The following is a 27,903-nucleotide window of genomic DNA, read 5'->3' as shown; positions in this document are numbered from 1 at the left end:
GGAGACCCCAAGCTTTTCATAAGAGAATCCAGACTTTCATTAAACTTCTAATTTTCATTTGAGACCCCAAATTTTCGAGAGAGGCCACTAGCTTTACATTTCCCCAGATTTTCGTTCAGACATTCAAATTTTCATTGGAGACCCCAGATTTTTTTTAAAGACCTCCAGATTTTCATAGGAGACCCCAATCTATCCATGACCTAGGAATCACAACTGTACAATCTATCATGCAGTAAATTGATCTAAGTATAAGAAATAAATCCAACAGATCTAAGTATAAGAAATAAATCCAACAAATTTTTAATCTCTTTTCTTACAATCTTTCTTTCATATTAACTCAATAAGGAATTAAAGAAAAAATCTACTTTATTAACATATCATTAAACTTCAGGTTCATATTGTTAATATCCATTAAATCGGCACCAATTCATACAATATTCAAAATTACAATATTTATAATTACAATATAATTATTCACTGGGAACAGAATCATTTTCTCCAGCCACCTTAATCTCCTTCTCCCTAGTCTTCTTCAATATTCACTTCAGGAGTATCTTCATCCTTCTCTTCAGTCCTCACTTCAGAAGTATCTTCATCCTTCTCGTATTCAGCTTCCTCTAGTTTCGACTCGAGTACAGCTCTGTTCAATTTACTTCCAGTCTAAAATACAGCCCTTTTAAATCAGAAAATTCTGCCATGTCGACATTCGAAAGATCTTTAGAATTAAATTAGAAAAAATCAAAAAATAAAGCCAACATGAACTTAAACAACAAATTTAAAACCTTTAATACCCTATATTTGCAACTTAAGATCTTAACAGTTCTTATTTTTGAAATATCTCTGATTACAAAAGGTTGCAAAGATAAGAGATTAGAAAATTTGAGTTTGTGGGATAAACTTAATTCCCAAGACTACAAATTAAGTAAATTTCACTAGGTTTAAATATTGTCCTACCGAACTCTTCCTTTCAGGTTTGGGATTTCCTGCAGAATTCTCCTTCAACTGAAGTCGAGACATAAACGGAGTCAATCCACTCTCTAAACAGAAATATTATTTTATTGAGATGGTAACCAACCCTTGTTCTAGGACGTTGTAAGCCATTTTTTCCTGTTTTTAGCCAACTTTGGACAAAGTTTGCGAATTTTGACTCGACAGAAGATACAAGAAGAAAAATCACACCGTTACATCTGATAATTAAGGCAAACTGTTAATATCCAATATCTTTGATCAGATATCTTAATATTGTCAAGTCTCCTAAAAACCCGAAAATCATGCCTACTTTTACTCAGAAATTCACAGGACATGAACAAACAAACCAGAATCTGTTGTTTAACTTGAGACTAGCTAAAACCAGAGAGTATGGTATAGAAGGGAGATACAACCGACGCGGTTCTTCCTACCATATGATTATGCATGCTTTGCAGACGGGTACTCCATTTGAATAAGAAATATTTGTCTGATGTACAATTCCCGCGCATACAATAACCTATTCTAAAAATTTCTTTTACAAATTGAGTACACGTAAAGAGTGCATAATCATATGGCAGGGCGAGCCGCGTCAGTTGCATCTCCCTTCTATTCCTTACTCCCTGGCTTAAGCCGGACCAAGCTAAAACTGGACCAAGCTGAAAAATCACAATACAGCTTCAAAGTTTTAAATTCCTCTAAAGAAGTTCCACCTTTAATTGGCAGATTTGTATTTATCAGTAGTGCTTGGGATCCAGATCCATTGGATCCGCAACATTTCAACTTCCTGGAACCAGACTCGCAAAATTATGCGGATCCAAGGTTCAAGATCAACCAATGCCAGCAAAAAAAAAATCCAATAATTTTCAAAAGACTAAAAAATTTCTTCTCTAAATTGTGCAAATTTCACATTGAAATGCTCTACTATCAACAGCTAAGAAAAAAGATGTGAACAAAATATAATATACCCACCGACAAGCTTAGCAGCAACAGCATTCATATCAACTCCAGCAGAACCCTCTTTTCCAGGAGCTTCCTTACTCTCAGCAGCATCAACTTCTACCTTAGCAGCTTCCTCACGTTTAGCTGCTTCCATCTCCTTCTTAGCAGCTTCGTCCGCCTTCCTTTTCTCAGCTTCTTTTTTCTCAAGAACAACACGCTCCTTCCGCTCCTATAAATGAACAATTAATATTGACGGAAAAGTTAAAAATAGTACATCAAATTTGAAATGGTTAGGTTCTACTTTTGTAGGAGGCCTTAGAATAACAGCCTATGAACGGGTTACTGCAATACATATACATCCCAGTTCTATATTAAATTAAGAATCTGGTAAATTAAGGATCCAACAAACCAGGCAAGAAAAAAAAAACCAAAAACTCGTATTTTACCCGTCAGTCAATGGTACCTAATATGACCATCCTAGGTTTTATGTCGACACAGAAGAAATAGGATTAAATGAATCATTTTAACCGACTAAGGATTGCGTCTACATGCAGGTGCAGTTAATTATGTCATCATACTTCTAAGGTCGATCTAACCATTTAATGTGGTAGTGTACTGTACTTTTCATAAGTAATGTACTAATTAATTATAAAAAAATAGGTTTGACAATAGTTTTTTTATAAGCGTAACTAAAGTTTTTTTAAACACAGAAATTTAATTTTTTAAGATTTAATTTATGAAAAGATGTAGCAGCAAGAAGTTTATAAAGGACTTCTCTGATAGTGATAATAATTTTCCTATATATACATTGTTTGTCCGTTTGTCCTGTCTGTGTTAGCATCCAATGGTCAGAACGGCTAAACTGATCGGGCCCAAATTTTGTCTGGCACATGTCCCCAGGGAAGGTTTGTATAACAATTTCAAAATTTTTGAAAATCCAATTTAATAAAATATCCGTTTATGTTTTTGTGCAAAGAGAAATGTTAATTTGAAATATATAAGCGCGGAGTGCCCTGAAAGCTTTTCAGACTTTTTGTATCCACTAACTTCAAAACGTCTGAAGCGATCGGGCCCAAAATTAGATTTTATTAACTCAAGTGCAGGTCCTTAGTCAGAATGAGTGAAAGATGAAGCATAAACTAAAGTCCAATTTCTTTGAGATCAACTTCTTACCTTAACACTGTCAACCGGGACCCAAATGGGAATATAATTCCCAACCTTGAACAGAGGAATCTTTAAATCCTCAACCAGACCCTTCAGCTCATCATCCGGAATAACCTTTAATTAATTTAATCTTAATAACGTACGTTAAAATATTAACACTAACAACACATCAATTAAAGAAATCTCCCCCCCCCCCTCCACTTCCCTTAAGACCTTTAACGCAAATTTTGTTTGTCATAAATATAGGAATCAACCAGAAGTTAATACATTGAAGTTATAAGCAAACATTAATCTTACGTTTTAGAGCCATGAGCTTGAAGTATGCACTCTACTTAATTTGAAGTTTACCTCTTCAGGATCGAATTCATCATAATCCAGTTCAGGATCGAGGATGATCGCAGGAGGAACATATTCATCATCTCTCTCTCGAGAAGACTCTTCCATATCCACCTAAATATTAAGCCCGTTTAACAAGGAGTAAAAGGACTAATGATCAAAATAGAACTCTTAATTTGTAGTATATCTAGATCAATGCTTGTTCTGAATCTTCATTAATTCTAAATTTAAAGTGCCTACATTGGATATCGTGATCAAGCGATTGGAGTTTTGAGGATGTCATGCACACAATCAGCGTTACAGGTAATTCAATTGTGTACTTGAATTATATTTAAAAATATTTATCAATAGATATTTCATTAAAGTTTTATCCAAAAAATTAAATTTTTTTTCGAGAAATCCGGCAACCAATGAAACCATGTTGTTTAAAGCTAATTAAAAATTATTGCACTGCTATTATAACTATCAGTTATTTTGGTTCGCAGTGAGAAACTTCAAGATGAGAAGACTTTATAGCACATCATCCCAAAAAAAAGTGCTAAAGGTAATTTTATGAAAAGTTTGTGTATGGTCTTATTTCAAAGGCCATTAGGATCAAATAAGCTTTGAACCAGAGCAGAAGTCAAAATTTTATTTTCATTTCAATTAAAAAATATTTTAGAAATATACAAATTTTTTGGGAGAAATTCCAGGCACCAATCAAATCTGTTCAGCACACGTGCTATAAGGTGCAGCTACAGGCAAGTTTATTATGAAATTCACAATAGTTTTACAAATAAAAATAACCTGAATATTCTGAACGAATTGAAGGTAGCTAAACGGAAGCCAGGTCTTGAATTCCTAAACAAAAATTAACTTAAAACTGTTAAACTTTTATACTTCATTATTTCTTATTAAATTTCTAGGTTGTCAAATGAATTTGAATTTATTTTCTATATTTTAAGAACCTTAATTGGAGCTTCAATAGTTATGATCTCGTCATTTTTCTTCTCAACATCATCTTCTGGTTTAGATATCACTATCTTCTCAGGGGTAGGCAGGCGGAGAGCACTGAATAAATTTTTATCAACTAAGACCTAGGGTGGGGTTTGATGGAAACAGAACATGAAAGGATCTGTCAGCCAAAATTTCAAAGGACCCTCAATGCCATTCCGTCCATTTCATCTTTGCAACCATACTTCCCCTGGAACCCACAAGCTTTGATTTCCCGATTTCATTCAGTATTGGAGTGTGAACTAATTTGAATGCCGCAAGTCTTTTATTTCTAAAGTTAAGTTAAGGAATAGAATATTCTCGTTTATAGATCTGAAAAAAAGATAAAATAAAGAAATCGGAAGTAAAAATATACCTCTGTCTATGCTTTCCTTCAAGAAGATCTTCAGGAATATCTTCCTCCGCCTCTTTCAGGAGTTCTTTCAGTTCATCAGAGAGATCTTCCTCATCCTCGTTCTCTTTAACAGCTGATTCTTCAGCTTTCTGATCACCCTCAGCAGCAGGTTCATCAATAGGATCAACACCTTTCTCGTCAACCTAAGCATAAAATCAAGAATTAAACAATGTGGTGGGAAGAAATATCAATAATGTTAAAAAAAAATTTGTGAGAAAGTTCCTAATAGCCTGAACACTCGCATCTAGTAATAAAAATCTCCATTAAAACCCCCGTTAAAAATCACACTACTTCATATCCGTACGTTCAACCCAAAACAATCCTTTTGATAACAATGGTTAAACCAGGAACCTGAGGAGCAGATTGCTCGTTATCATCCTCATATTCTTCTTCATCAGGAAGATAATAGTCATAATCTTTCTCTTCAACATACCACCTTAATGAGAATAAAAAAAAATAATCTATCATAAGCCAAGAACCGTATACTAAGCCTTGCTTACAGAAAATTGTTACGCAAAAACTTCCTTAAAGGGAGTGACCAGCTATGTAAGGTAGTTGAACTTAGTATGCAGTGTTATAGAAAACTTCTTTCGGATTCATTTGAGACATATTAAACTTTTTCAAGATCTGTAAATCCTGAGTTTGAGCACAAATTCGACGTTCAAGACTCCTACTTTGGGGGTGGATACGTTTTCAGAATTTGTTTTTTAATTGTTAAATGACAACGAAAAATAAGGTAAAAATTATACAGTAATCTAATTAGATGGTTAGGAACATATTTCTCATAAGAATTGTCAATAAGTCAATAAATCAATGCTTAAATCGATTATTTCGTTTGTTATTGAATTTCTCATCTTTGAATTTATTCGCAGATTTCTTCAAATGTCGTCTTTTCAATAACAATTCTAGAAAATCTGCGAAAATCTTTGTGAATGAGAAAATAGAAAGTAATAATTGAACAAGATTACTTATCTTCGATTAATTACATTAAGTCTGTATTTATTGTAGAACTTTTTTACATTTTATGTCGTCGTTATTTAATAATTTTAAAGAACTGATTCTGAAAACATTTCACTCCCTTTAAATCTAACAAATGTAACTGAGCCTTGCTTGCAGAAAATTGTTACGATAAAAACTATAAAACAGAAATTCCGATAAGCTCTCGACAGAAATTAAGATTAGCTTTCTCAAAGACAAGAATTAAGATGAGCTTACTTAAACAGAAATTCAGATAAGTTCTCGTAGACAGGAATTAAGATAGAGCTTACTTAAACAGGAATTAAGATAAGCTTTCTTGAAAACCAGGATATGCTGGGCGCCGCTCTAAATCCCATGTTTGATGTCCAAATATGACAAATGATACATCATTGGAAAGCTCTTGTGCTCTACTTTTAGAATCTGCAAAAAAATTTGCAAATTTGCAAAAATTAAATTTTTTATCGCAAAATCCAGTTATATAGTAAAAAGGTTTTTAAAAAAGTTTGTCCAAAGAAATAATACATTTTTGAAAAGCCCTTGACCATGCCATTTCAAATATGCAAAAAAATTTGCAAAATTTTAAGTAACCTGATTTTTAATCAAGAAAAACTAAAAATTAACAAATTTCCTTAGACAGGTTGTTTGCAAAAAATTTGCAATTTTTTTTCGCAAAACTTGTGCAATTCGTTTCCTTATGTCAAAGGCTTTCCAAAAAGCTAAATTTTATCAAAATCTCTCAAGTTGAAGTGGGTCAAAACAAAGATTTAGTTTGTTACAGGAAAAATCAGTCATTCAGGCAGTGTGCCTGAGGACTCTGGCAGTTAAAGCCCGGTTTTAGGCCTAAAGGGAGGGCTTTGGGTATGTAGGAAACGTCAAAAAATTTCAACAGCCTCAGACCAATACCAGACCTACAGGGGGGGGGTCAACTTGACCCCCCCCTCCCCAGCAGGAATAGGGTTAAACAGAAATTAAAATAAGCTTTCTCATACAGGAGTTAAGATAGAGCTTACTTAAAACAGAAATTAAGAGAAACTTTCTCATACAGGAATTAAGATAGAGCTTACTTAAAAAAAATAAGTTTTCTCATAGACAAGAATTAAGATAAAACTTACTTGTTTAAGAGGTATTCAGATAAAAGTTACTCGTGATTAAATTAAAGCTTACTTTGAAGACAGTTGGTAAGATAAGACAAAAATAAAAGAAGCTTACTTATGTACAAGTAAGCTTCTATCTTAATAGAAGTCTACTAGCATTAAAAAAAAACTTCTTGTATACAGAAAAGATGAAGCTTACTTGTATAGTATGATAAAAGGTCGGAAAATAAAACCTTTTATAAAAAAAGCCTTACTTGTCGATAGGTATGAAGTATCCTGTAGTTTCATCATATTCCTCTGGATATGAGATGGCACGGATCCAGTAAGGGAGCTCATCTTTCCTCAAATCATCCGCTCTTAAATAGATTATAACGGATAAAAAACCCTCAGGGTCCTCCCATAGGTTAAGGTTTAATTTAAGAACGCCTAAAAATGACTATTTACCTTTTCTTTGCTGCTTGTCTCTTGGAAGTGTTGCTGACGGAAGAGATGGTTGATGTGAGCCGAACCCTATTAGGTTCAGCGGGACCAATCTCATCATCAGATTCATATGCTCCAGATCCATAATCCTCATCCTCGCTACTCCTAAGAAGATTCATAAAATCCAAATCTAAAATACTCACGATTCATATCCTCCACACCCATAACTTCCTCAGTGCTCCTAGATACAGATTCATATACTCCAGATCCATAATCCCATAATCCTAATTCTCACTACTCCTAGATAGAGATTCATTTACTCCAGATCCATGATTCTCATCCGCACTATTTCTAAATATTCAGATACATAAACCACACTCACCACACCCTAACAGATTCATTGTTAATGTACAAAGTCATTTTTTACAGATTCAGCAAATGGTGCCGTGGAAAAAAAAAATTGTCATTTAAAACCTGTAATCTTCATCGACACTGGCAAATGCAGCTTTAGTTCTCCAAAACATCTTCCCATCATTCTTCACCTTTCCAACCTAAGAAACTGTCGTTAGTTCAAGTGATCTTTTTGAACTTATGAAGAAATATTAAAAACTATCTAATCATATTTCTTAAGTTGGCCGAATTTTTATTGAAACTTTCAAAACCTTCAAAATAAGAGCAATAAATATTGGCCAGCTTAAGCAATGCAAGATTTGGGTTTGGCCAGTGACGTGCAGTAAGTTTTTAATTCATTTGAGGCTTCACTTACAATTTGCAAAAAATTTAGAAAACCCTCAAATTAATACCTTTTACCCAGTAGAAAATATATTCATATAATTGACCAAAACGCTAACAATTTTTAAAAACCTCTAGGTTTAACAAATTATAATTTTTATCACCTTCAATGGTTCTACTTTGCCGCTAGGAGTAGTTCTAGCGCTACTTACTCCACTATCACGTCCCCCATGTGGACTTTTCTAGGTAGAAAGAAAAAAATAACATACGTGAAACTGTCCAATTGTGTGCTTTAAATAACAAAGATAGTTAAAAATATCTATCCAGTCAGAGCAATGTACTGAAGACAATAATAAAATTTGCTTTCAAATGATAATTAAAAAATGCATTGTCAACCCTATCCCGATTGGGCTATTTTTGCCAATTGATTAGAAAAGATTTTTAAAAGTTTCAAAAAATATGTCTAAACTGTTCTACAAAATAACGTTTTTATTTAAATTTATTTTCAAACGCTTTTTCTTTCTAGGCTTTTAAGGCGCTTCGCGCACATCTTCTATTTAAATTGTGAACATGTTATTTTTGTTTGCATTTTAAAAAGAAAAAATTTTTGCGGATTAAAAAAAAAATCGCGTATGTAAGAATTAATTTTTTTTACAAAATTAAAAACCTAACACATTTTTTCAAATTTTTATCCTTCATAACCTTTCCTGTGGTCACGTGATGTCCCACAAAAAAATTGGGCCCGATCGGTTCAGCCGTTTTGACGTTTATTGGATACAAACAGACAGACAAACAAACAGACAAGCAAAATTTATAGATATAAAATAAAGCCCTGAAGCTTTTTTAACAGAAAAAATGATAAAATGATCTATTTAAAAATTTTGTACCAAATCTCGCATATAAAAGTTTAGTAGTAATTTTAACAAAGTATAAATTTCTCGAGACAGGAACATCAGACAAAACTCTTATAGGTCTCGATCTTGGGTTTTAGCCTATACCCACTTTCATTTTTCATTTCCAGTCGCTTTAAAGTTTTAGTAAAACTTACAACTTCAGATTCTGAGTCATCCATAGAATCCGACATTTCAGAGAGATAGGATTCACTATTACGAGGATTATAGTTAGCGCCTGAACTCATTGCAACAGACATTCTGTTCCTTCGATTCTTAGAAACAGCAAACTCCTGAAATATCGTCCTCTTGCTACATATTTCCAAAAAACAGCAATTTCTTGAAATTTCTGAAATTTATGTCATCAAACAAGCGGTAATTTCTTAGAGAAAGATTTTTGGACCTGTCTTAGAGAACAAATTTTGATCCTTCTCCATGCTCTCCTTTTGTTTCAATTCTGCCCTCGATTTCAAGAGTAATTATCTCAAAGTTAATTATATTCATTTTATTTCTTCATCCCGAGGGNAGGGGGGGGGGTCCATAATCATATACTTGGACGGACCCCAAATATGAGAGTGAAGTATACTTCAAGAAATACAAATAAGACAACATGACAACTAAGGACAATAAAAATATCACTTCAAAATAAGGACAACTTTTAAACTTTGACAAGGACAACATCCTATAAATATGCGAACACAAGGTCGAACGAAAACTGCTTTTTAAACAAATCTGGAGGAAAAAAAAAACAATGATAACAGAGTGTACTGTGAGTGTACGCAATTAGAGACCGGTTTTATAATCAGTAGGCAGTGAACTCAGTGAACTGTGCCTAATCTTTAAGAATACACATCTCAGGGGCAACTAAATTCTTAATCCAGGGGCTTTTTTCCTCGACAAAGGGGGGGGAAGTAATTGTAGTGAAATGAGAAAATAAAATTTGTCAATATTCTCACTCCACTGAAACGGTCTTTATTCTTATTTAAAGGTTTTACCACTCAATCCATCTTTTAAAATTTCTAATGCCACCAATCTGAATCCTCCCCCCCCCACTCATATTGACAAACAGTAATTTGTGTCCTCAATTCAAAAATATCCTTGAGGTAGAGATGGAATATAAATTGCAGCCACACACACATGTCATCCAACCACAATTTAAGTCAATTTTAAAATTTATCAACAGAGCAAAGTATTTCAATTAATGCTAATATCTACCATTATCAAGTTTATGAAAAATTTACCTCATATTCCTTGAGAACCATCACATTCTTCCCAACCGCTGAGAATCCAGGCATAGTCTCTTTTGTGTCAACATAATAGGCAACAAGATCATGTAGACCAACAGTGTCTCCAGTCAAGGTAGTCAACCATAGTCCATCCCTGGAATTAATTATACTTAATTGTTCCATGGGCAAAAAGCAACATTACTCCCAATAAAAAGCTTAAAGCTTAATCTCTATTCTCTCTGCAGATAAACTTGGTCTAGCATAAACATCTCAGGAGATACCAATTTATGTATTAATTGCAGAAACCAACCAGCCAATCAGAAGCTAAGAAATTCAGCACACAATCAAAGAGCTCTCAATGGTCAGAACCCACCAGGGATATCCAAAAGAGAATTAAATAGGAAGTGTTCAGAGCTGAAAACTTTAGAATGGTGGATATCGGGATTAATTGGCTTAATCCACTCTTTTTCTTAATTTCGAGATTAAATATTGCTTGTTCTCCACTAATTTTTAATCTCCAGATTAATTATCCGATCAGGATTAAAGATATCTAATTCTAAAGTTTTCAGCTCTGAATGGATAAATATTTCTGATCAGGATTAAGGGTGCCAAAACATAAGTTTTCAGCTCTGGAGCTCTCATAAAATGTTGATAGTGTAAGGAGTTTAGATTTCAGGGGCATATTCAGTTATTTTTCCAGGGGGGGCTTAATTATTTTCTTTCCAGGTGAGGCTCAGCGTCAAAATATTTCACTGGTCCAGGGGGGCTTGACCCCCGGCCCATAGCCCCTCTTTAAAACGCCTTTAGAGTTTAATTACCTCTTATTATTCTCTTTGCTCCAGCCAGGAACAAAAACCTTGTCCTTAGAATCTTCGCGCACTGATATGACTGCACCATTCTTACGAATACTTACAACCTGTACAAGGGTCAAGATTAATTTTCATTTTGTCTACCATAGAATTAGTATGGATAGGGGAAAACTAGTTACTCCTGGATAATTGTTGTTAGCAGTGTCAAGAATTCAAAGTGAACAGACTTTGTACCTCATACTGCAACTTGATTAATATGCATTTTAAATTCTTTTCGAGTCAGCCACAACAGGATCTTAGCTGTGGGTCAGCTACAAATCATGAAAAAAAATGGTACCTGACCAATCATCATGCTGCTACTAGGCTGCCTAAGCTTCCTTCCTTCAGAATGCTGGGTTACAGGTTTGGGAAATCCAATTGGTGTGGAGTTAAAATCAGTCTTGGAACAGTAGTGCTTTGGAGCAGGCTTCTTGCCACACCAAACCAAGACAGCAAACCAATCACACTTGTCATCAACAGGTCCAGATCCCTTTCCAACCTAAGCATCAAGATTCAATACAGAAGGCCCGAGCATTATTTATGAGCATTATTTATGATAATTCTTTATTCATTTCCAGATAAAATAAATTCTACTTACGGTTGAGAAACAGGCCTTGCAACACTTAAATGGCTACATAAAACATCATAAACACGAGGCATATTCAGGGGAGGGGGCAATGGGGGCCAAGCCCCCCCCCCTGGACCAGTGAAATCTTATTTCTAGGGGTTTTCAGGCCCCAACAGGTGCTGAGCCCCCTGGAAAGAGAAAAAAATTTAAGCACCCCCTGGACAAATTCCTGAATACACCCCTGATTATAAATCACATAATGTAGGGGATTTTGTCTATTCTTGAATTTAACATACCTCAATTTTAAATTATTGAATAAAAAATATTTCAAATTTGTATTACCATGCACAGAAAACTTCAAAAGTTTAGATGTACACGGTTCAGTACTGGATCAGTGTTCAAAATTCACAGCAAAGTAATAACCGTTCTTATTAGTTTGAGTTTAAAACATTTAACATGAATTTACATTTAACATGAATTTACCTGATAAGCATCAAAGTACATTGCTGGAAGTCGCAAAGGGTCTCCTGTATATTGCCAGCCATCTCTGTACAATCCCTTGGCACAGAACAAAGCTTTCTGCCCACTACCAAACTTCAGGAATCCATATTGGTTGTTTACCATAGACACAATCACTCCGGTCATGTTAGTCATAACCTACACAAACAAAGTTAAAAATGTCTCCTAAGCCAACAGGTTAAAATTGTTTTAAGATAATTAAATTACTTTTTTCACTACCTTTAGTCCTGGTGGCTTGGAAATGGAAGCAAGATTGTTAGAATGCTGCTCAAAGTGGAATTGCTTCTGCTGGTTGAAGAAAGCGGACACTAATCTGGATCTGAAGAATGAATATTATAAGATCATTAAAACCCAGTTAGCCAAAATTATGCATATTGACCATCCCTAATAAACTTCATAGGGGGTGGGGGGTAAGGTAACTAATCCCCTTACCAAATGTTACATAATTTAAGAGTTCAAAAACAATAAACTAACCTGACTCCTGGCACACAAAGTCTGATTGACTCATGGAAAGGTTCAGTGACTTCATAGTATGTAGGATCAAAGAAATACACTCCAAACTCATCAACCTGATAACAAACAATAGATTTTAGAACTAAAATTAGGCATTTAACAATTGAACTTAAATTATAATGCTGAAAAATCAAATTTAGCTACCTTGTGGGTGAAATATGCATCTAATCCAAACTGAACAAGATAATTCAGTTTACGCTTAGCAGTCTCTTTAGAGTAAACCTCAAGAAATTCAACCTAAGGACAAAACAAAGATAATTCCCACATTCTTCTCCAGTTAAAATTCAAATTTTTAGAGAAACACGTTTCAGATTTCCAATGGCACCCTAAAAACCTTTGTCAGTCACCCCTTTAAAGTAGCAGGTCAAAGAAAAACATGTCTGGTCACCTTTAAATTACCTGTTGCTTGGATATATGAAACTTCTCAGGATACTTGTTGAGAAGGTAGGGCAGAAGCTGCTGGTCAGCTGGCTGATCAGCGTAGAACTTACGTTTAGCCATATACCAGGCTGCTGCATTAGCAGGCATGATGTTGTAAGGAAACACCTAAAATTTTCACAGCAAGTAAAAAATCTTTTAAAGCTAATATTTTTGCTAATGCAGAAAAGCACAAAACAATCTTTCATAAAAATTAAGTTCCAAAACATGCTCTAAATACAATTTTATGTAACCCTCAAATTAAATGGCTACATTCTGAAAAGAAATATAAGAATAACTCTGCAAGATGAAGTTAAGGTTTCTTCACACTTGCACATGTGAATCTGCCATCCAAAGTAAGCTTAAGAATTCTGATAAACTGAAGCAGGACAACCAATGGTTTATTAGATGAACAATAGCACATACCTTGAGAAGATCCCATTCCAGGTTTCGGAGAGACATTTTCTTGACACCATGAAGAGAAGCTGAGGTTGATATAAATTCAATCAAACTTTGTTCAGGTGACATCTCCTTTTTTCCTGAACAGAACAGCTAAATAACATTTCAGAGATAAAGTTGCAAATAAATAGCAGTTTATCTTCTTAATGGCATGCACATTTTTGCTGCAGGAACACATATGAATAATTTAGAATAGAAATCTTATTCAAGCTTTAAACCACGTCGATATTTTATAACGATTATTGATAATATTAAGATTCAATGGGAGGGTGCCAATTTGAATCTGACAACCCCCTTTATAAATATGAGTAGCTCACTCAGAAAACTTCTGGGTGTCCCAACAAACATAGAAACGAGAATCTTAAATTGATATGAATAATAAGTAATAATTATGCATTAAAAAAATTAAAGTCATATGAGCTTTCCAAAATGTGGTCAGCCTTCTTTGAATCTAAGACAAAACAGAAGTAGTCATTAATTGAGACACCCTGTCAACATCCTTTACATCAAATATACTAACCTAGAACCGGATCTGGCTTGGTAGGCCTGAAGGCCGGCCAAGCAGGTTCCATTTTACTAGCTTTTGCAACATTTACAGCTTCAGCCATTTTGTCTTAAACTGACAACTCGTAATTTATCTAGTTAATTTGTAATAGAGTTAATTCATAGTTTAACTACCAATTACAGTTTAATTTATAGTTACTAGAAATTCAAGGCGCTTCGCGCCCTTCTTTCTAGCCTTAGAGGGCGCTGCGCGCCCATCTTCTAAATTAGTTGTGAACATGTTCTCTTTGTGTACATCGTAAAACTAAACAAAAATAATTCGCGGATTTTTACAAAAAATTTCGCGGATTTTCAAAATTTTAAAAAATTTAATGACGATCGAATTTTGATAGAGACAAATATTTGAAATTTTGATGATTCATAAACCTTCCCTGGGCTCCCTAGATGTCCCACAAAAAATTTGGGCCCGATCGGTTCAGCCGTTTTGACGTTTATTGGATACAAACAAACAAACAGACAAACAAACAAACAGACAAGCCAAATTTATATATAGAAGTTAAGCCGGAAGCAAGCTGTGCCTAGAGAGGGAGGGAACCCCCAGCAGCAAGAGCCTACGCTGCAAGGTAACAAGCCTCCGCTATACAGAATAGTTTCATTAAAACTCTTGATTTATAAACATGCAGTAAAGAATCATATTTTTTTGAATTAGTGGCATAAAAAGTTCATCTAAGATCAGAAGTATTTATAAATTATTATAGAATGCCTAGTTAAGTAATTAAAAAACATTTTACACAGAAAGGAAAACATTGAAAATTTCTGAAAACAATTGAAATTGATAATCTTTGATTTAAGCAATACTTTTGTGAAATTGTTATCAGATTATCAGATTAAGAGCAAATAAATTTCACTTTGGCAAATAATAAAAGATACTGCCTAAATCATTAGAAACAAAATTAACTTAGTTCAGTTCAAAGATAAATTTTCAAATAGCCCCCTCACTACGTAAGAAATGTTTTATTGTAAAACATAAATCTTAAAATCACTTTGAGAGTCAATATAAGTTACAAAACCTGACAATCAATAAACATTATAAATCGTAAGTAAAATTCTTGTACCACTGTTAAAATAGAAATAATTACATGTAAAAGCAAGATGTTATGAAAACTGTGCTGTATAGCGGAGGCTCTTACTTACTGCCAGAGGCTCTATCTGCCCAGCAAGTCTGGGAGGCTCGTGTGCATGACAGAGGCTCATAGCATGTTGGGTTCCCTCCCTCGCCTAGTTCAAACTAAGGATATTAGTAAAAAGCCGTTCACAGGAATTAGTCAAATAAGGCTTAACTATTTTTAACTTTCCAGGGAGGGATGGGGGGGGGGTAGGCCCCGCCCCTAAATATATTCTTTAACTAGAAAGGAATGTCTCCCTTCAGTAATTTGACAATATGGTAATATTAATTTTAGTATATAGACAGCATCGATATTTTGACAAATATTTAAGGTTTTCCTCTCTGAAATAAAAATTTTCTTAATTTCACAAACTTTTAAAGACAGGTTACAAAATGCTGGAGCCTTTTGATCGCTTAGTACTTGGGTATATCCAAGTCCAAAAACCTGACATTTAAAGTAATACCCGAGCCCGTTCTCTCCATAGAAAGTGGTCACGTAGTTCACGTCCTTGGGGGACGATATGTTGGCCGCTAGATGTCTCATGCTAAATTCTTATCCGATAAGTTCTCCGTACATTTGACGACCAATGGCGACGTCAAGTTATCGACCAATGTAGTTCATGGAAGGAACGGCTTCCGGTTGATTCCCCTAACTATAAAAACACCAAAAAAACTATCATCAATACGCAGCTCCCACCTCCTTCCTAATGGTAACAGCTCCTTATAGAAATACGAATGAATGAATTGAATTTAATGGAATACAGGGCAATTTGTTTACATGAGATGAAGAATTACTCTGAATAACATTAGCTAACTGATTTGTTATTGTTTACAAATAAATAAACAAAAGTAGGAAGACGTACAAATTATTTAAACTCAAACAATTAAATTTTTATATTATTTTTTATTCATTTATTTTAATCAAGTCTGATCACAAATAAACTTTTTTTGCGTTTAAATCTTAAAATTAAATCACAAAATGGTATTTTTAATAAGACTATAAAAAAAAACAGATAAAACATTAAAATAAAATTTTGCGATAAAGAATTATCAAGTTTGCTATAGGATGCATTTAGTATACACTCTTGTAGGGGCATAGAAAGAGAGGGGGAAGAGTTTCGAGCCCGCCCCCCCTGGACAAATTTAAAAATGCACCCTGCTCCTTCGCACTTAAAATTATTAAGAAGCGAGAATTGACAATTGTAGTTGAACTGGGTGAGCAGTGTTGAACAAATTCAATGTGGCAGAGAGTGCATGGTACAGAAGAAGTTAAACTAATTTTTACAATTAAATCAGATTTCAGAGCGTTAACAAATGCTATAATATATTACAACTTTTTCTGTTAAACAACATGCATAATGTTTCTTTGTAGGGGCGTATATTAGAATTCGTACAGTGCAATGGGGGGGGGGGGCCTTTTTTTCACTTTCCAGTTTTTGGACTGCGGAGCCCCATATCCCCCCCTCCCCCAGTCTTGTATACGCCCCTGGATCAATGGCTTCTACGTAACAGGCCTGCTGTTTCTCTAGTGCATTTAATAATAATAATATAGTACAATGAAAATGTAAGCTGGACAATTGGACGTACAGGATAATAAGGATTAATTAGGATTAAAAACTACAGTTTACAATGTACACTGTACACTAACAAGTATACAGCATATAAATATATGTTCAAAAAGAACTTTACAGTGCAGCTCAGATCGCAAGCATAATGTACATAAATGAACATGTTCATGCGTTCAAGTACAATTTATTAAAGTTTGTGTACAATAAATAAGGGGATGAAAGAAAATTCTACAAAACTATCACTTTCCCTTATTCTCGCACACAGGTAATAATATATATAAATAGTTAAATTAACAATGATGGATGTTCAATGTTCAATTTTCATTATTATTATTCATTTTAGCTTTAATCACAAATCTAGTTAGTTTACAGAAACAATCATAAACAGTACAGTGCAGTACAGTACAGTACATTACAGTACAGTACAGTACAGTACAGTACAGTACAGTACAGTACAGTACAGTACAGTACGTACCGTACAGTACAGTACAATACAATAAAATACAGCACTGTACAGTACAGTACAGTATACCCCATACACTACACATCGCACTACAGTACAAGTTGTAGTACAGTACAATACCGTTCTGTTTTTAAACCGCCGATGGCGATGACCAATTAAGAAAAACATCAAAGTATTGTCACTTACGTAAGTTTTTTTTAAAGTTTTGGTCCTTTTTAAGTGCTAGATTATATATTAGAAATTGAGCTTGATTATATACTACAGGTTTACTACAGGAACTACAGGCTTCCTTTGATAAACTACAAATATATAATAGTTAAATTAAATTTTATTCACAATGAGCATTGAGCAGTGTGAAATGACATACAGTCTGTTACACTAAAAGTGAATTGATTTTTTCTTACATTTTGTTTTATTGTTTTTATTTTTGAATTTGTATTGTGCGCAAAGACTTTAAATGTTTAATTGTAGATAAGTTTTTAATTGTTAAAAAAAAACTAAATACTTAAATTATCTTTGCAGGGTTTACGTACTGTACGATGTGCATTTTACATGGATATTAGAAGCTCTACGCGTTCTGTACATATCAGCTAATATTCAACTACGAGAACCAGGCCTAAAATCCCATGTTTTATGTTTACCTACAAACATCACTTTGGGAGTTTTGGAATACAAGGACTTAATCTTGGAATACGAGGACTTAATCTTTGAATACAATAACTTAGTCTTTGAATACAAGGACTTAATCTTGGAATAAAAGGACTGACTTTTGGAATTCAAGGACTTAATCTTGGAATACGAGGACTGAATCTTAGAAAACAAGTACTTAATCTTGGAATACATGACTTAATCTTGGAATATAAGGACTTAATCTTGGAATGCAAGGACTTAATCTTGGAATGCAAGGACTGAATCTCGGAATACAAGGACTTAATCTTGGAATACAAGTACTTAATCTTGGAATACAAGACTTAATCTTGGAATACAAGGAATTAATCTTGGAAAACAAAAACTTAATCTTGGAAAACAAGGAATTCATCTTGGAAGCCGAGGACTTAATCTTGGATTTTAAGGACTTAATCTTAGAATACAAGGACTTAATCTTAAAATACAAGGACTTAATCTAATAAACAGTTTTCAGTATTTATATCAAGCAGCCTGTAAGCTTTGTCAGCAATTTTCTCTGCCCAGTCAGCTGTTTTCCAGATTTTCCTATCAGCTGTTGTGCAGATTTTCCTATCAGCTGTTTTCCAGATTTTCCTATCAGCTGTTTTCCGGATTTTCCTATCAGCTGTTTTCCAGATTTTCCTATCAGCTGTTTTCCAGATTTTCCTGTTAGTTGTGTTCGCAGATTTTTTCTCAGTTGTTAACACAGATTTTCCATGAAAAAGCCTCCTTAAAGGTTTTGATTGTAGCAAGGCCTGCAAATTTGAGGGATGACGTTTAAGATATGATCTACTGATCCTTGCGTTCTCTGAAACAACAAAAACAATTCAATCCGTCCATTTTAATTTGGAATCTATAAAGGCTTGTTAATAAGATGTCTGAAAATGCAGACATCATTTTTACATTCAAAGATATCCAAACATCTTTTCCAGACATTTTGACGTGCAGATATATGCTGACATCTGGACATTTTAACATTTTGAAAGCATGACATCAAAGAATTTGACTCAGACATTTTGACACTCGGATATTTTTACACCAGGACATCTTGACATCCAGACATTTTTACATCAGGATTTCTTGACATCCTGACATTTTTACATTAGGATATCTTGACATAATGACATTTTTACACCAGGACATCTTGACATCCTGACATTTTAACATCAGGATATCTTGACATAATGACATTTCACACCAGGACATCTTGACATCCTGACATTTTTACATCTGGACATCTTGACATCAATTGACATCCTGGCATTTTTATATCAGAACATCTTGACATAATGGCATGTTTACACCAGGACATCTTGACATCCTGACATTTTTTCATCTTGACATCTTGACATCTTGACATCCTGACATTTTTACATCAGGACATCTTGACATAATGACATGTTTACACCAGGACATCTTGACATCCTGACATTTTTACATCAGGACATCTTGACATCCTGACATTTTTACATCAGGATATCTTGACATCCTGACATTTTTGCACCAGGACATCTTGACATCCTGACATTTTTTCATCAGGTCATCTTGACATCTTGACATCTTGACATCCTGACATTTTCACATCAGAACAATTTGTTACCTTGATATATTGACATGAAAAATTTTAAATGTTACCTTATATTGTTTTGGGCATCTACGGATTCTGTTTTTAATTCTTTCCGCTGAGATTTGATCAAATAAGCATTATAGAAGAACCTTAAATAGAAGTTTTAATAATCATTTAAAAATATTTCCAAATAATGTTAAAACATATTGATGCATATTTTAACGAGGAAAAGGTATTTGGTAACATTTGAAGGTATAAAGTATTCTGGATACTAGTCTTATTCTTATCATTATATATATATATTATGCTTGTCTGTTTGTTTGTAACCAAAAAATGTCGAAACGGCCAAACCGATCGGGCCCCAGCTAGAGAAGGTTTACGGAAGATCAGAATTACAAAAAAATGTTTCCAAAAGTTCTTATTTTACATTTTTTTAGGTCGTCATTAAAATCTCAACTTTTGTGGGTATCCTGGGGTAACATAGGCTAAAAATTCGTTTTTTGTTAAAAAATGGACATTTAAAAAATATTTCTTTTTAATTCCACGGGGAACGCCGGGCACTTCAGCTACTATATTATTATTCCGAAAATATTAACTTTCTCGGTAGAGCAGAAAAGCATGAAAAATTCAAGAAAAATTCGCAAAGCGAAGTGGTTTGTGCAATGAAAAGTTTATACAGAGAGTTCCATATCATATTAGATTCATCTCCAAGCTTCAACGCCATAATACGCACATAATACTAAAAAAACTGGTATTTTCTGCAAGAAAAGTTTGAAATTAGCCTTACAACATGTTTTTTGTAATGATTCATTCTTTTTAAATTTTCTGATTTGTCCCATAAATCTTAATTTAGATCTATAAACGATCAAAAATGATGTGGGAAAAATATCTTCTATATATCAGAATATATACCAACTATCTAAAACTTTGTTACAGGAACTCATAGAGAAAGGAAACGAAGAGGTAAAGCTTACCTCAGATGTATACAACCAACCTCCATCTTAATTGATATAAAGAGGTCGGTTGTGTACATTACGATGTTTACGTATCAAGCACTGTACACTTGTATGTGTGATCGTATTACTTAAGGGCCGAGGGTGGTAAAATGTAGATAATTAAGCAAATATAATTATATATTACCGTGAAGTCTCCCAACCTGTAAGTCTATAGCCATGCACAATGTTTTGGTATTTTGAAAAAACTCACATTTTTACAAGAAGAATTGTTTGAGCATTTTTTCACAATGTAATATTTGTCATACTTTCTTAAACATAAACAAACAACTGAACTGTAATGTACTGTAGTATACAAGCCTGTGTGTACAATCCATATTAAGTGTCTATCTAATTATCTTTAGAAATATTCAATTATCGACATTTTACCACCCCCAAAAAAATACAATCACTCTCCAAGTGTACAGTACATCTGAAGTAAGCTTTACCTCTTCGTTTCCTTTCTCTATGCCGGAGCCCGTTCTCTCCATAATAATGTTTAAACAGTGGTCGTGCTGTTCACGTACTTTGGGGGACGACAGTTTGGCCGCTAGATGTCTCTCGTAAGAACTATCTATCTATCAGATAAGAATTTTGCGTGAGACACCTAGCGGCCAAACTATCGTCCCCTAAAGTACGTGAACAACACGGCCACTGTTTAAACATTATTATGGAGAGAACGGGCTCTGAACTATATATCCGGCCAAGTTTATGTACCTGGCAAAGAGTACAAAGTAGCTTGTGTACATAATCAGAGACAGTTTCAAGTTATTATCACTCACTCCACATTCAACTCCTAGAAATTAGGATTATTTTGTCGTAAACCAATTGATCAATGTTATGTACATTGTACATGTTTATTGTATACTGTTTTCTAAATCACAAGTAATTCACGAATTTTTTTTTATAAAATCCGCAAAAGTTTTGTTGTGTTTTTGTATTACAATATACGAAGAGAACATGTTCACAATTGAAACAGAAGATGGCCGCAAAGCGCCCTAAAAGCCTAGTTATATGTATATTTATTTATCTACAGATGGAAGTAAAGAAAACCAAGTTTCATGTATGAAGTAAACCAGTTTTCAGCATAATAATATTTTTGTTAAAAATACTCTTTCATATGGTAAAACTTTCATTTTCTATTTCTGGAATACATTTTTTCACATTAAAAAAAGACCTCGAAATGTAAAGTGCGACTCAAGATAAAAGATTTCTAAAAAATAGCACAGGGATACTAATCAAACTATGGAAGAAAAAGACGACTGTTAGACTCAATTAATGGTTTTAATTAATCAACTACACTGATCAGATTGCTAAATAGCAACATCAACTATACAGAACAAATTGCTAAATAGCAACATCAACTACAGAGAACAGATTGCTAAATAGCAACATCAACTACACAGAACAGATTGATAAATAGCAACATCAACTACAGAGAATAAATTGCTAAATAGCAACATCAACTACACAGAACAGATTGCTAAATAGCAACATCAACTACACAGATCAGATTGCTAAATAGCAACATCAACTAAACAGAACAAATTGCTAAATAGCAACATCAACTACACAAATCAGATTGCTAAATAGCAACATCAACTACACAGAACAGATTGATAAATAGCAACATCAACTACACAGAACAGATTGATAAACTGTTGTCTTTCACTTTCACAGTTTTATGAGTCTCACTGTATCATTTATCAACAAAATAAAAGGGATGTTTTGCCTGCAATGCCAGAATAAAATTTTATATTTGTGGTACAAAAAAAGTTGTACAAAATACAATCTGAAATAACTTTGTCGGAATATTGTTGAATGTACATTGTACAATGACAATGTATGTACATTGTACAACTGTACCAATGACAATGTATGTACATTGTACAACTGTACCAATTACAATATATGTACATTGTACAACTGTAGAAATGACAATGTATGTACATTGTACAACTGTACCAATGACAATATATGTACATTGTACGACTGTACCAATGACAATGTATGTACATTGTACAACTGTACCAATTACAATATATGTACATTGTACAACTGTAGAAATGACAATTGATGTACATTGTACAACTGTACCAATGACAATATATGTACATTGTACGACTGTACCAACGACAATGTATGTACATTGTACAACTGTACCAATGACAATGTATGTACATTGTACAACTGTACCAATTACAATATATGTACATTGTACAACTGTACCAATGACAATATATGTACATTGTACGACTGTACCAACGACAATGTATGTACATTGTACAACTGTACCAATGACAATGTATGTACATTGTACAACTGTACCAATTACAATATATGTACATTGTACAACTGTAGAAATTACAATTGATGTACATTGTACAACTGTACCAATGACAATATATGTACATTGTACGACTGTACCAACGACAATGTATGTTCATTGTACAGTACATACCGTTCTGTTTATACTGGAAGGCCAGGAAGTTAACTGTACACCCAATGACCATCTGTAGAAGTTGAAGACTAGTAATCAGCATAGCAATACAACGAGGAACCCGAACCCTAAAATTAAACAATGTTTAAATCATCAGAAAAATTTGAGTTTTTACTTTTAACTTCGATAGATTCGTTACCGATCAAAGACTCCAAAACCAAGCGATCGTTTAAAAAAAGGACTGGTATAGTTTGGTTTTAGCACCATCGTTAACAATCATTTTACAAAGAACATCGGAATAAGAATCGTATTGCGATATTACAAGATGAATGAGAAAAAAATTTGACATTTCATATTTTAACTATTTGCAGAGCTTGTAAGAATATAATTAAACTATATAATCAGCAATTACACATATTTTATCTTTAATCAGCTAATTAATCAAATTAATTTAAATTCAAGGCATTCTTTTGCAAGCAATTCTTGCAAACCACAATGGATTTTTAATCAATATTGTTGTAAACTTGTAACTGAACTCAATCGATAAAATCATAAGTAATGTTTGGTATTTCTCTTTGCTTAATTGTTCTGAGTTCCGGGCACATTTACCAGTTTTTCCTTTCGTAAACTTTTTCAATTAAAAACATTAAAAAAAAATGTTGTGACAAGGTTTGCAGACAAAAAAAGGTATTTTCTTGCATTGACTATTACCACTTCAAAAAAATCTGTATTCAAAAAGCCGTGAAATCGTTGTCGTCTTCGTTATTTCTTTTTATTAAAAAATATCGCTGAAGGTTTTTTATTTGTTACTAAATTCTAGTGACGTGGCAAAATATTTTTTTTTTAAAGCGAAAGAATTTCCTCTGATTTCTGGTTACCACTGCAGTACTGTACAGTTCACCACTGCAGTACTGTACAGTTTGAATCTGTTTACCACTGCAGTACTGTACAGTTTACCACTGCAGTACTGTACAGTTTGAATCTATGTAAGAAAAAAAGGAAAAAAAGTTTCAGGAACAAAAAAATTAAAACTTTGGTTAAAAGTCCCAATTTTCTTAAGTCCTAGGAAATAAAGTCTTGAGTTTTAGATTCCTGGGACTTTTTTCTATAAAATAATATGGGGGCTGCCAATAAAGTCTCAGAAAATAAAATCACAGGAATTAAAAAAAAACAAGAAAAAAGTCCTAAATGGAAATAAGGTCAAATCTAAAACGTTTTCATAAAAAGGGCTTTTTGGCGGTTACCGTACAGTTTACCTAAGAGCCTTGCATGCGTAGTAACTGTACATGATTGAGTGTACAATATAGTTCATGACAATGAACCAACGGGCTGGAGCAGTGTACTCAGTGTAGCTGTACCAGGCATACAACAGTACAGTTACATGGTGATACCTAGATACATTAATAGTATTAATATAAAAATATTATTTCTCATAATTTTAGTCAACGACAACCATTGAATGCGTGTTATTATTTAATCTAACACAACTATCTTTATTTGTAATTTGCCAAGTCTATCTGTCTGTTTGTCAAATTGTATCCAATAAACGTCAAAACGGCTGAACCGATCGGGACCAAATTCAAGTGAGACCTCANACAAACAAACAAACAAACAGACAGACACCCAAACAGACAAGCCAAATTTATATATAGACAAAGAGAATATGCTTACAGATAGAGCCACAATTAGAAGATATGGGCGCGAAGCACCTTAAAAGTCTAGAACTGTAAATATTCTTAACTTATCATATTTCAAATTTTATACAAAACTAGGCTACCCATGAGTGTCAGCCCATCTGGTCCAACCGTTTGGCCGGTCAGAGGGAACATATATATGAATGTCTTGTTTTATAATATAGAATCAAGTTATAATTTTAAAAAGTCCAATGAGCATGAGACACGTCAATTGTGCAGTGTAAACAGACCCATTTAACTAAATTAGTGATTCAACAAGTGTTTAGTAAAAATATTAGCCTTGTAAAAACATCAAATACACTTAAATATTGCTGTAATGTCGTCTTCATGTTCCACAGTTTTCTTATTATCACTGCATTATTATTATTATTATTGTATTATAATATATCTATAAACCAGCACTCACCAATGCAAGAATATCAGCTGTTGTTTTCTGAATACAATAAACACTGTGTCACCCAGTTCCGGGACCTATATAATTATAAATACGACATTCAGAAAAAATAAAAAAAAAACCTTAAGAATCCTTATTTACGCCCCTGAGTCTCAAAACCAGGATATGATTCAAAAGTGCAACATGAGCTGAAATGCGGTAATTGTTAATCTTCAAAAATGAAAACAAGAATCATCAAAAACTAATTCTTACACATAATTATTAGTTAAAAGTTGACACTTCTTGTTTCAATAAATAGTTTCAGCCATTTCTGATAAATGTTTGATGCAGTTTTGTATAACTCGGCTGGGATTTAAAGATATATACGCTTGAAAAAGATAACTTTGCAGATTTGGGCCAAGTGTTAGTTTTGGAACTAATTTCCCCTGAAATAAGAAAGTATATAATAAATAAATATAATATGCGTTGCAAACAGAATTTGAAATCTAAAAAAAAATCTTTAAAAAAATATTTTTAACCTTCGAGAGAACAAACATCCAGGTCCAGAAACCACATACGCGGTTTTGTACAAACATCAAATACACTTAAATATTGCTGTAATGTCGTCTTCATGTTCCACAGTTTTCTTATTATCACTGCATTATTATTATTATTATTGTATTATAATATATCTATAAACCAGCACTCACCAATGCAAGAATATCAGCTGTTGTTTTCTGAATACAATAAACACTGTGTCACCCAGTTCCGGGACCTATATAATTATAAATACGACATTCAGAAAACTCCCAATTTTCTGTTATATTAAAGAAATATATCACTCTACACCTCTTTTTCCTCTTAGAGTAAAAATATTTTATATGTTACTTGTCAGTATGTATTTAATATATATTTAACAGTAATAATAGACTAAAATAAATCCAGTTTTTATTTACAGATCTTTGTAGTTAATGTAAAATGAATAACTATAATGAAGGATATAAAACAAGGTGAAAGCTGAAAGGTAAGAAATGAAGCCTTTATTTGACAGAGTTTGTAAATGCCAGAAATGAGTGGAAAATTCAAATCAAACCTAAACCAACCCAAATATTTGATATACATCATGATATTTTCCCAGGGGGGGGTATAAAAAATAACCCCCCCCCCTAAAGAATCCTTATTTACGCCCCTGAGTAATTGTCTCAAATCCAGGATGTGATTCAAAAACGCGACATGAGCTGAAATGCGGTAATTGTTTCAAAATAGGGATATCTTCCAAAATGAAAACAAGAATCATAAAAAACGAATTCTTACAGTTTTAGCCATTTCTGATAAATGTATGATTTAGTTTTGTATAACTCGGCTTGGATTTAAAGATGTACATACTTGAAAAAGATAACTTTGCAGATTTGGGCCAAGTGTTAGTTTTGGAACTAATTTTCCATGGATTGGGAAAGTATAAAATAAATAAATATAGTATGTGTTACAAACAGAAATTGAAATCTAAAAAAAAAATCTAAAAAAAATAGTTTTTACCTTCGAGAGAACAAACATCCAGTTGTTTAACCAAAAACTATAAAAAGTTTGTTTAACCAAAAACTGTTAAAAGTTTGTTTAACAAAAAACTATAAAAAGTTCGTTTAACAAAAAACTATAAAAAGTTTGTTTAACCAAAAACTATAAAAAGTTTGTTGAAATGTATAAAAGATAAGTTAACAATGTACATTCCTTGATGCTCCCATAATACTGAAAACTGCAAGCATTATATTCCAAGCAGTTAGCAGGCCACGTAGCTCAAATCCAGGCCTACAATATAATACAATACAATACAATACAATACAATACAATACAATACAATACAATACAATACAATACAATACAATACAATACAATACAATACAATACAATATAATACAATACAATACAATACAAAACAATACAATAAAATACAATACAATACAATTTATGAAATAAAACAAGACATTCGTATATATATGTTCCCTATAGCCGGCCAAACGGATGGACCGAATTGGCTTACATTTGTTGTGGACACTCATGGGTAACGACGGACCTCAGCTAGTACAATATAATACAATACAATACAATACTAAATAATATATACAAAGTTGTAATCTTTGTGATATGATTATAAAACGCATAAAATAATAAAATGCAATAGAATTTAATAAAATTGATTATTTTAGAATAGGATAGAAACGAGCAAAGAATACAAGAAAAAAATAGAATCGACTATACTTGAATCCCAATATTTTATATTTCATCAAAAGCTAAAAGAAAATTTAAAAGTTTCTTTAGTTTTCCCTGCAGAAGCCTTGTATTGGTATAATGTTGCAAAATGTCCGCAATAAAGAATGAAATGTCTCTAACACTCGCTGTGTATCCAGTAAGCTTCAAACCACTGCAGTACAATTTCAAATAATAATAGTACATTCCTTGTATGCTGTATTTTATATAGAAAATAAGTTCTAGGTGAGAATAAACGGGTTAGCCAGGAAGCATTACGGGATCAAAATTTTGGACATTTTATTTTTTTAATTCTGAAATATTCTGAATTGTTTACCTTGATTCTACATGCAATAGAAGAAAGGAAAGTTGAAGTGATTTTGTACTGGGGAGAAAAGATAACTTTGTGATGTATTTTTTAATCAAAGGAATTGAGTCTTTGTCACAAACTCTGATTTTCTAATATCTATATCTTTGCAACCCAATGCCGTAGACCTTTGATATTTAAAACTATGAATTCTGTTAGATGAAAGAATTCAAGTTTGAAATATCAAAGGTTTACACCATCAGGTGGAAAAAGATCAAGAGCTATTTCGACTTAATTTCCGACATGAATTTCGACTTAATTTCCGACATAAATTTCGACTTGATTTACGACGTAAATTTCGACTTAATTTCCGACATAAATTTCGACTTAATTTCCGACATGAATTTCGACTTAATTTCCGACATAAATTTCGACTTAATTTCCGACATAAATTTCGACTT

General features: G+C 33.2%; 3 protein-coding genes across 3 annotated transcripts in view; all 3 read right to left on the bottom strand.

The window, feature by feature from the left end:
- Positions 1-348: 348 nt before the first annotated feature.
- Positions 349-8,295, bottom strand: LOC111705671 (FK506-binding protein 4). Its single transcript, XM_023478298.1, has 13 exons — positions 8,184-8,295; positions 7,762-7,838; positions 7,312-7,452; positions 7,122-7,223; positions 5,147-5,231; positions 4,757-4,938; positions 4,356-4,458; positions 4,195-4,248; positions 3,421-3,522; positions 3,082-3,186; positions 1,939-2,137; positions 955-1,037; positions 349-660 (listed from the first exon to the last, which is right to left on the bottom strand). Exons 2-13 carry the CDS (start codon positions 7,809-7,811, stop codon positions 523-525), a joined length of 1,344 nt encoding a protein of 447 aa, XP_023334066.1. The 5' UTR covers positions 7,812-7,838; positions 8,184-8,295; the 3' UTR covers positions 349-522.
- A 187-nt stretch (positions 8,296-8,482) lies between these two features.
- LOC111705679 (uncharacterized) lies at positions 8,483-17,550 on the bottom strand. Its single transcript, XM_023478308.1, has 14 exons — positions 17,539-17,550; positions 17,445-17,448; positions 13,980-14,080; positions 13,427-13,539; positions 12,983-13,129; positions 12,728-12,820; positions 12,545-12,639; positions 12,290-12,389; positions 12,035-12,208; positions 11,282-11,482; positions 10,954-11,051; positions 10,151-10,289; positions 9,045-9,202; positions 8,483-8,492 (listed from the first exon to the last, which is right to left on the bottom strand). Exons 3-14 carry the CDS (start codon positions 14,065-14,067, stop codon positions 8,483-8,485), a joined length of 1,416 nt encoding a protein of 471 aa, XP_023334076.1. The 5' UTR covers positions 14,068-14,080; positions 17,445-17,448; positions 17,539-17,550.
- Positions 17,551-17,588: 38 nt separating this feature from the next.
- LOC111705678 (elongation of very long chain fatty acids protein 6) overlaps positions 17,589-27,903 on the bottom strand; it is a 17,151-nt gene continuing 6,836 nt past the window's right edge. Inside the window, exons 2-9 of the mRNA XM_023478307.1 lie at positions 26,609-26,697; positions 25,431-25,495; positions 24,925-24,989; positions 24,081-24,215; positions 22,846-22,952; positions 21,102-21,180; positions 19,461-19,541; positions 17,589-18,633 (exon numbers count right to left, since the gene is read on the bottom strand). Of these exons, the coding sequence (XP_023334075.1) occupies positions 18,615-18,633; positions 19,461-19,541; positions 21,102-21,180; positions 22,846-22,952; positions 24,081-24,215; positions 24,925-24,989; positions 25,431-25,495; positions 26,609-26,697 (640 nt within the window). The 3' untranslated portion in view covers positions 17,589-18,614. The remainder of the gene's footprint in view (positions 18,634-19,460; positions 19,542-21,101; positions 21,181-22,845; positions 22,953-24,080; positions 24,216-24,924; positions 24,990-25,430; positions 25,496-26,608; positions 26,698-27,903) is intronic.

The sequence above is a fragment of the Eurytemora carolleeae genome, unplaced genomic scaffold, assembly GCF_000591075.1.
Source record: "Eurytemora carolleeae unplaced genomic scaffold, Eaff_2.0 scaffold354, whole genome shotgun sequence".
Classification (NCBI taxonomy): domain Eukaryota; kingdom Metazoa; phylum Arthropoda; class Copepoda; order Calanoida; family Temoridae; genus Eurytemora; species Eurytemora carolleeae.
This window is presented reverse-complemented; position numbering and strand designations above follow the sequence as displayed.

Coding starts and splice junctions, on each gene's coding strand:
- LOC111705671 (XM_023478298.1), bottom strand. CDS start 7,811: ATGTTTTGGAGAACTAAAGCTGCATTTGCCAGTGTCGATGAAGATTAC. Junction 7,453..7,761: donor AGTGTCGATGAAGATTACAG/GTTTTAAATGAC, acceptor GAATCTTCTTAG/GAGTAGCGAGGATGAGGATT. Junction 661..954: donor AACCTGAAAGGAAGAGTTCG/GTAGGACAATAT, acceptor GCTGTATTTTAG/ACTGGAAGTAAATTGAACAG.
- LOC111705679 (XM_023478308.1), bottom strand. CDS start 14,067: ATGGCTGAAGCTGTAAATGTTGCAAAAGCTAGTAAAATGGAACCTGCT. Junction 13,130..13,426: donor TGGAATGGGATCTTCTCAAG/GTATGTGCTATT, acceptor TGAAAATTTTAG/GTGTTTCCTTACAACATCAT. Junction 12,209..12,289: donor CCAAGCCACCAGGACTAAAG/GTAGTGAAAAAA, acceptor TTGTTTGTGTAG/GTTATGACTAACATGACCGG.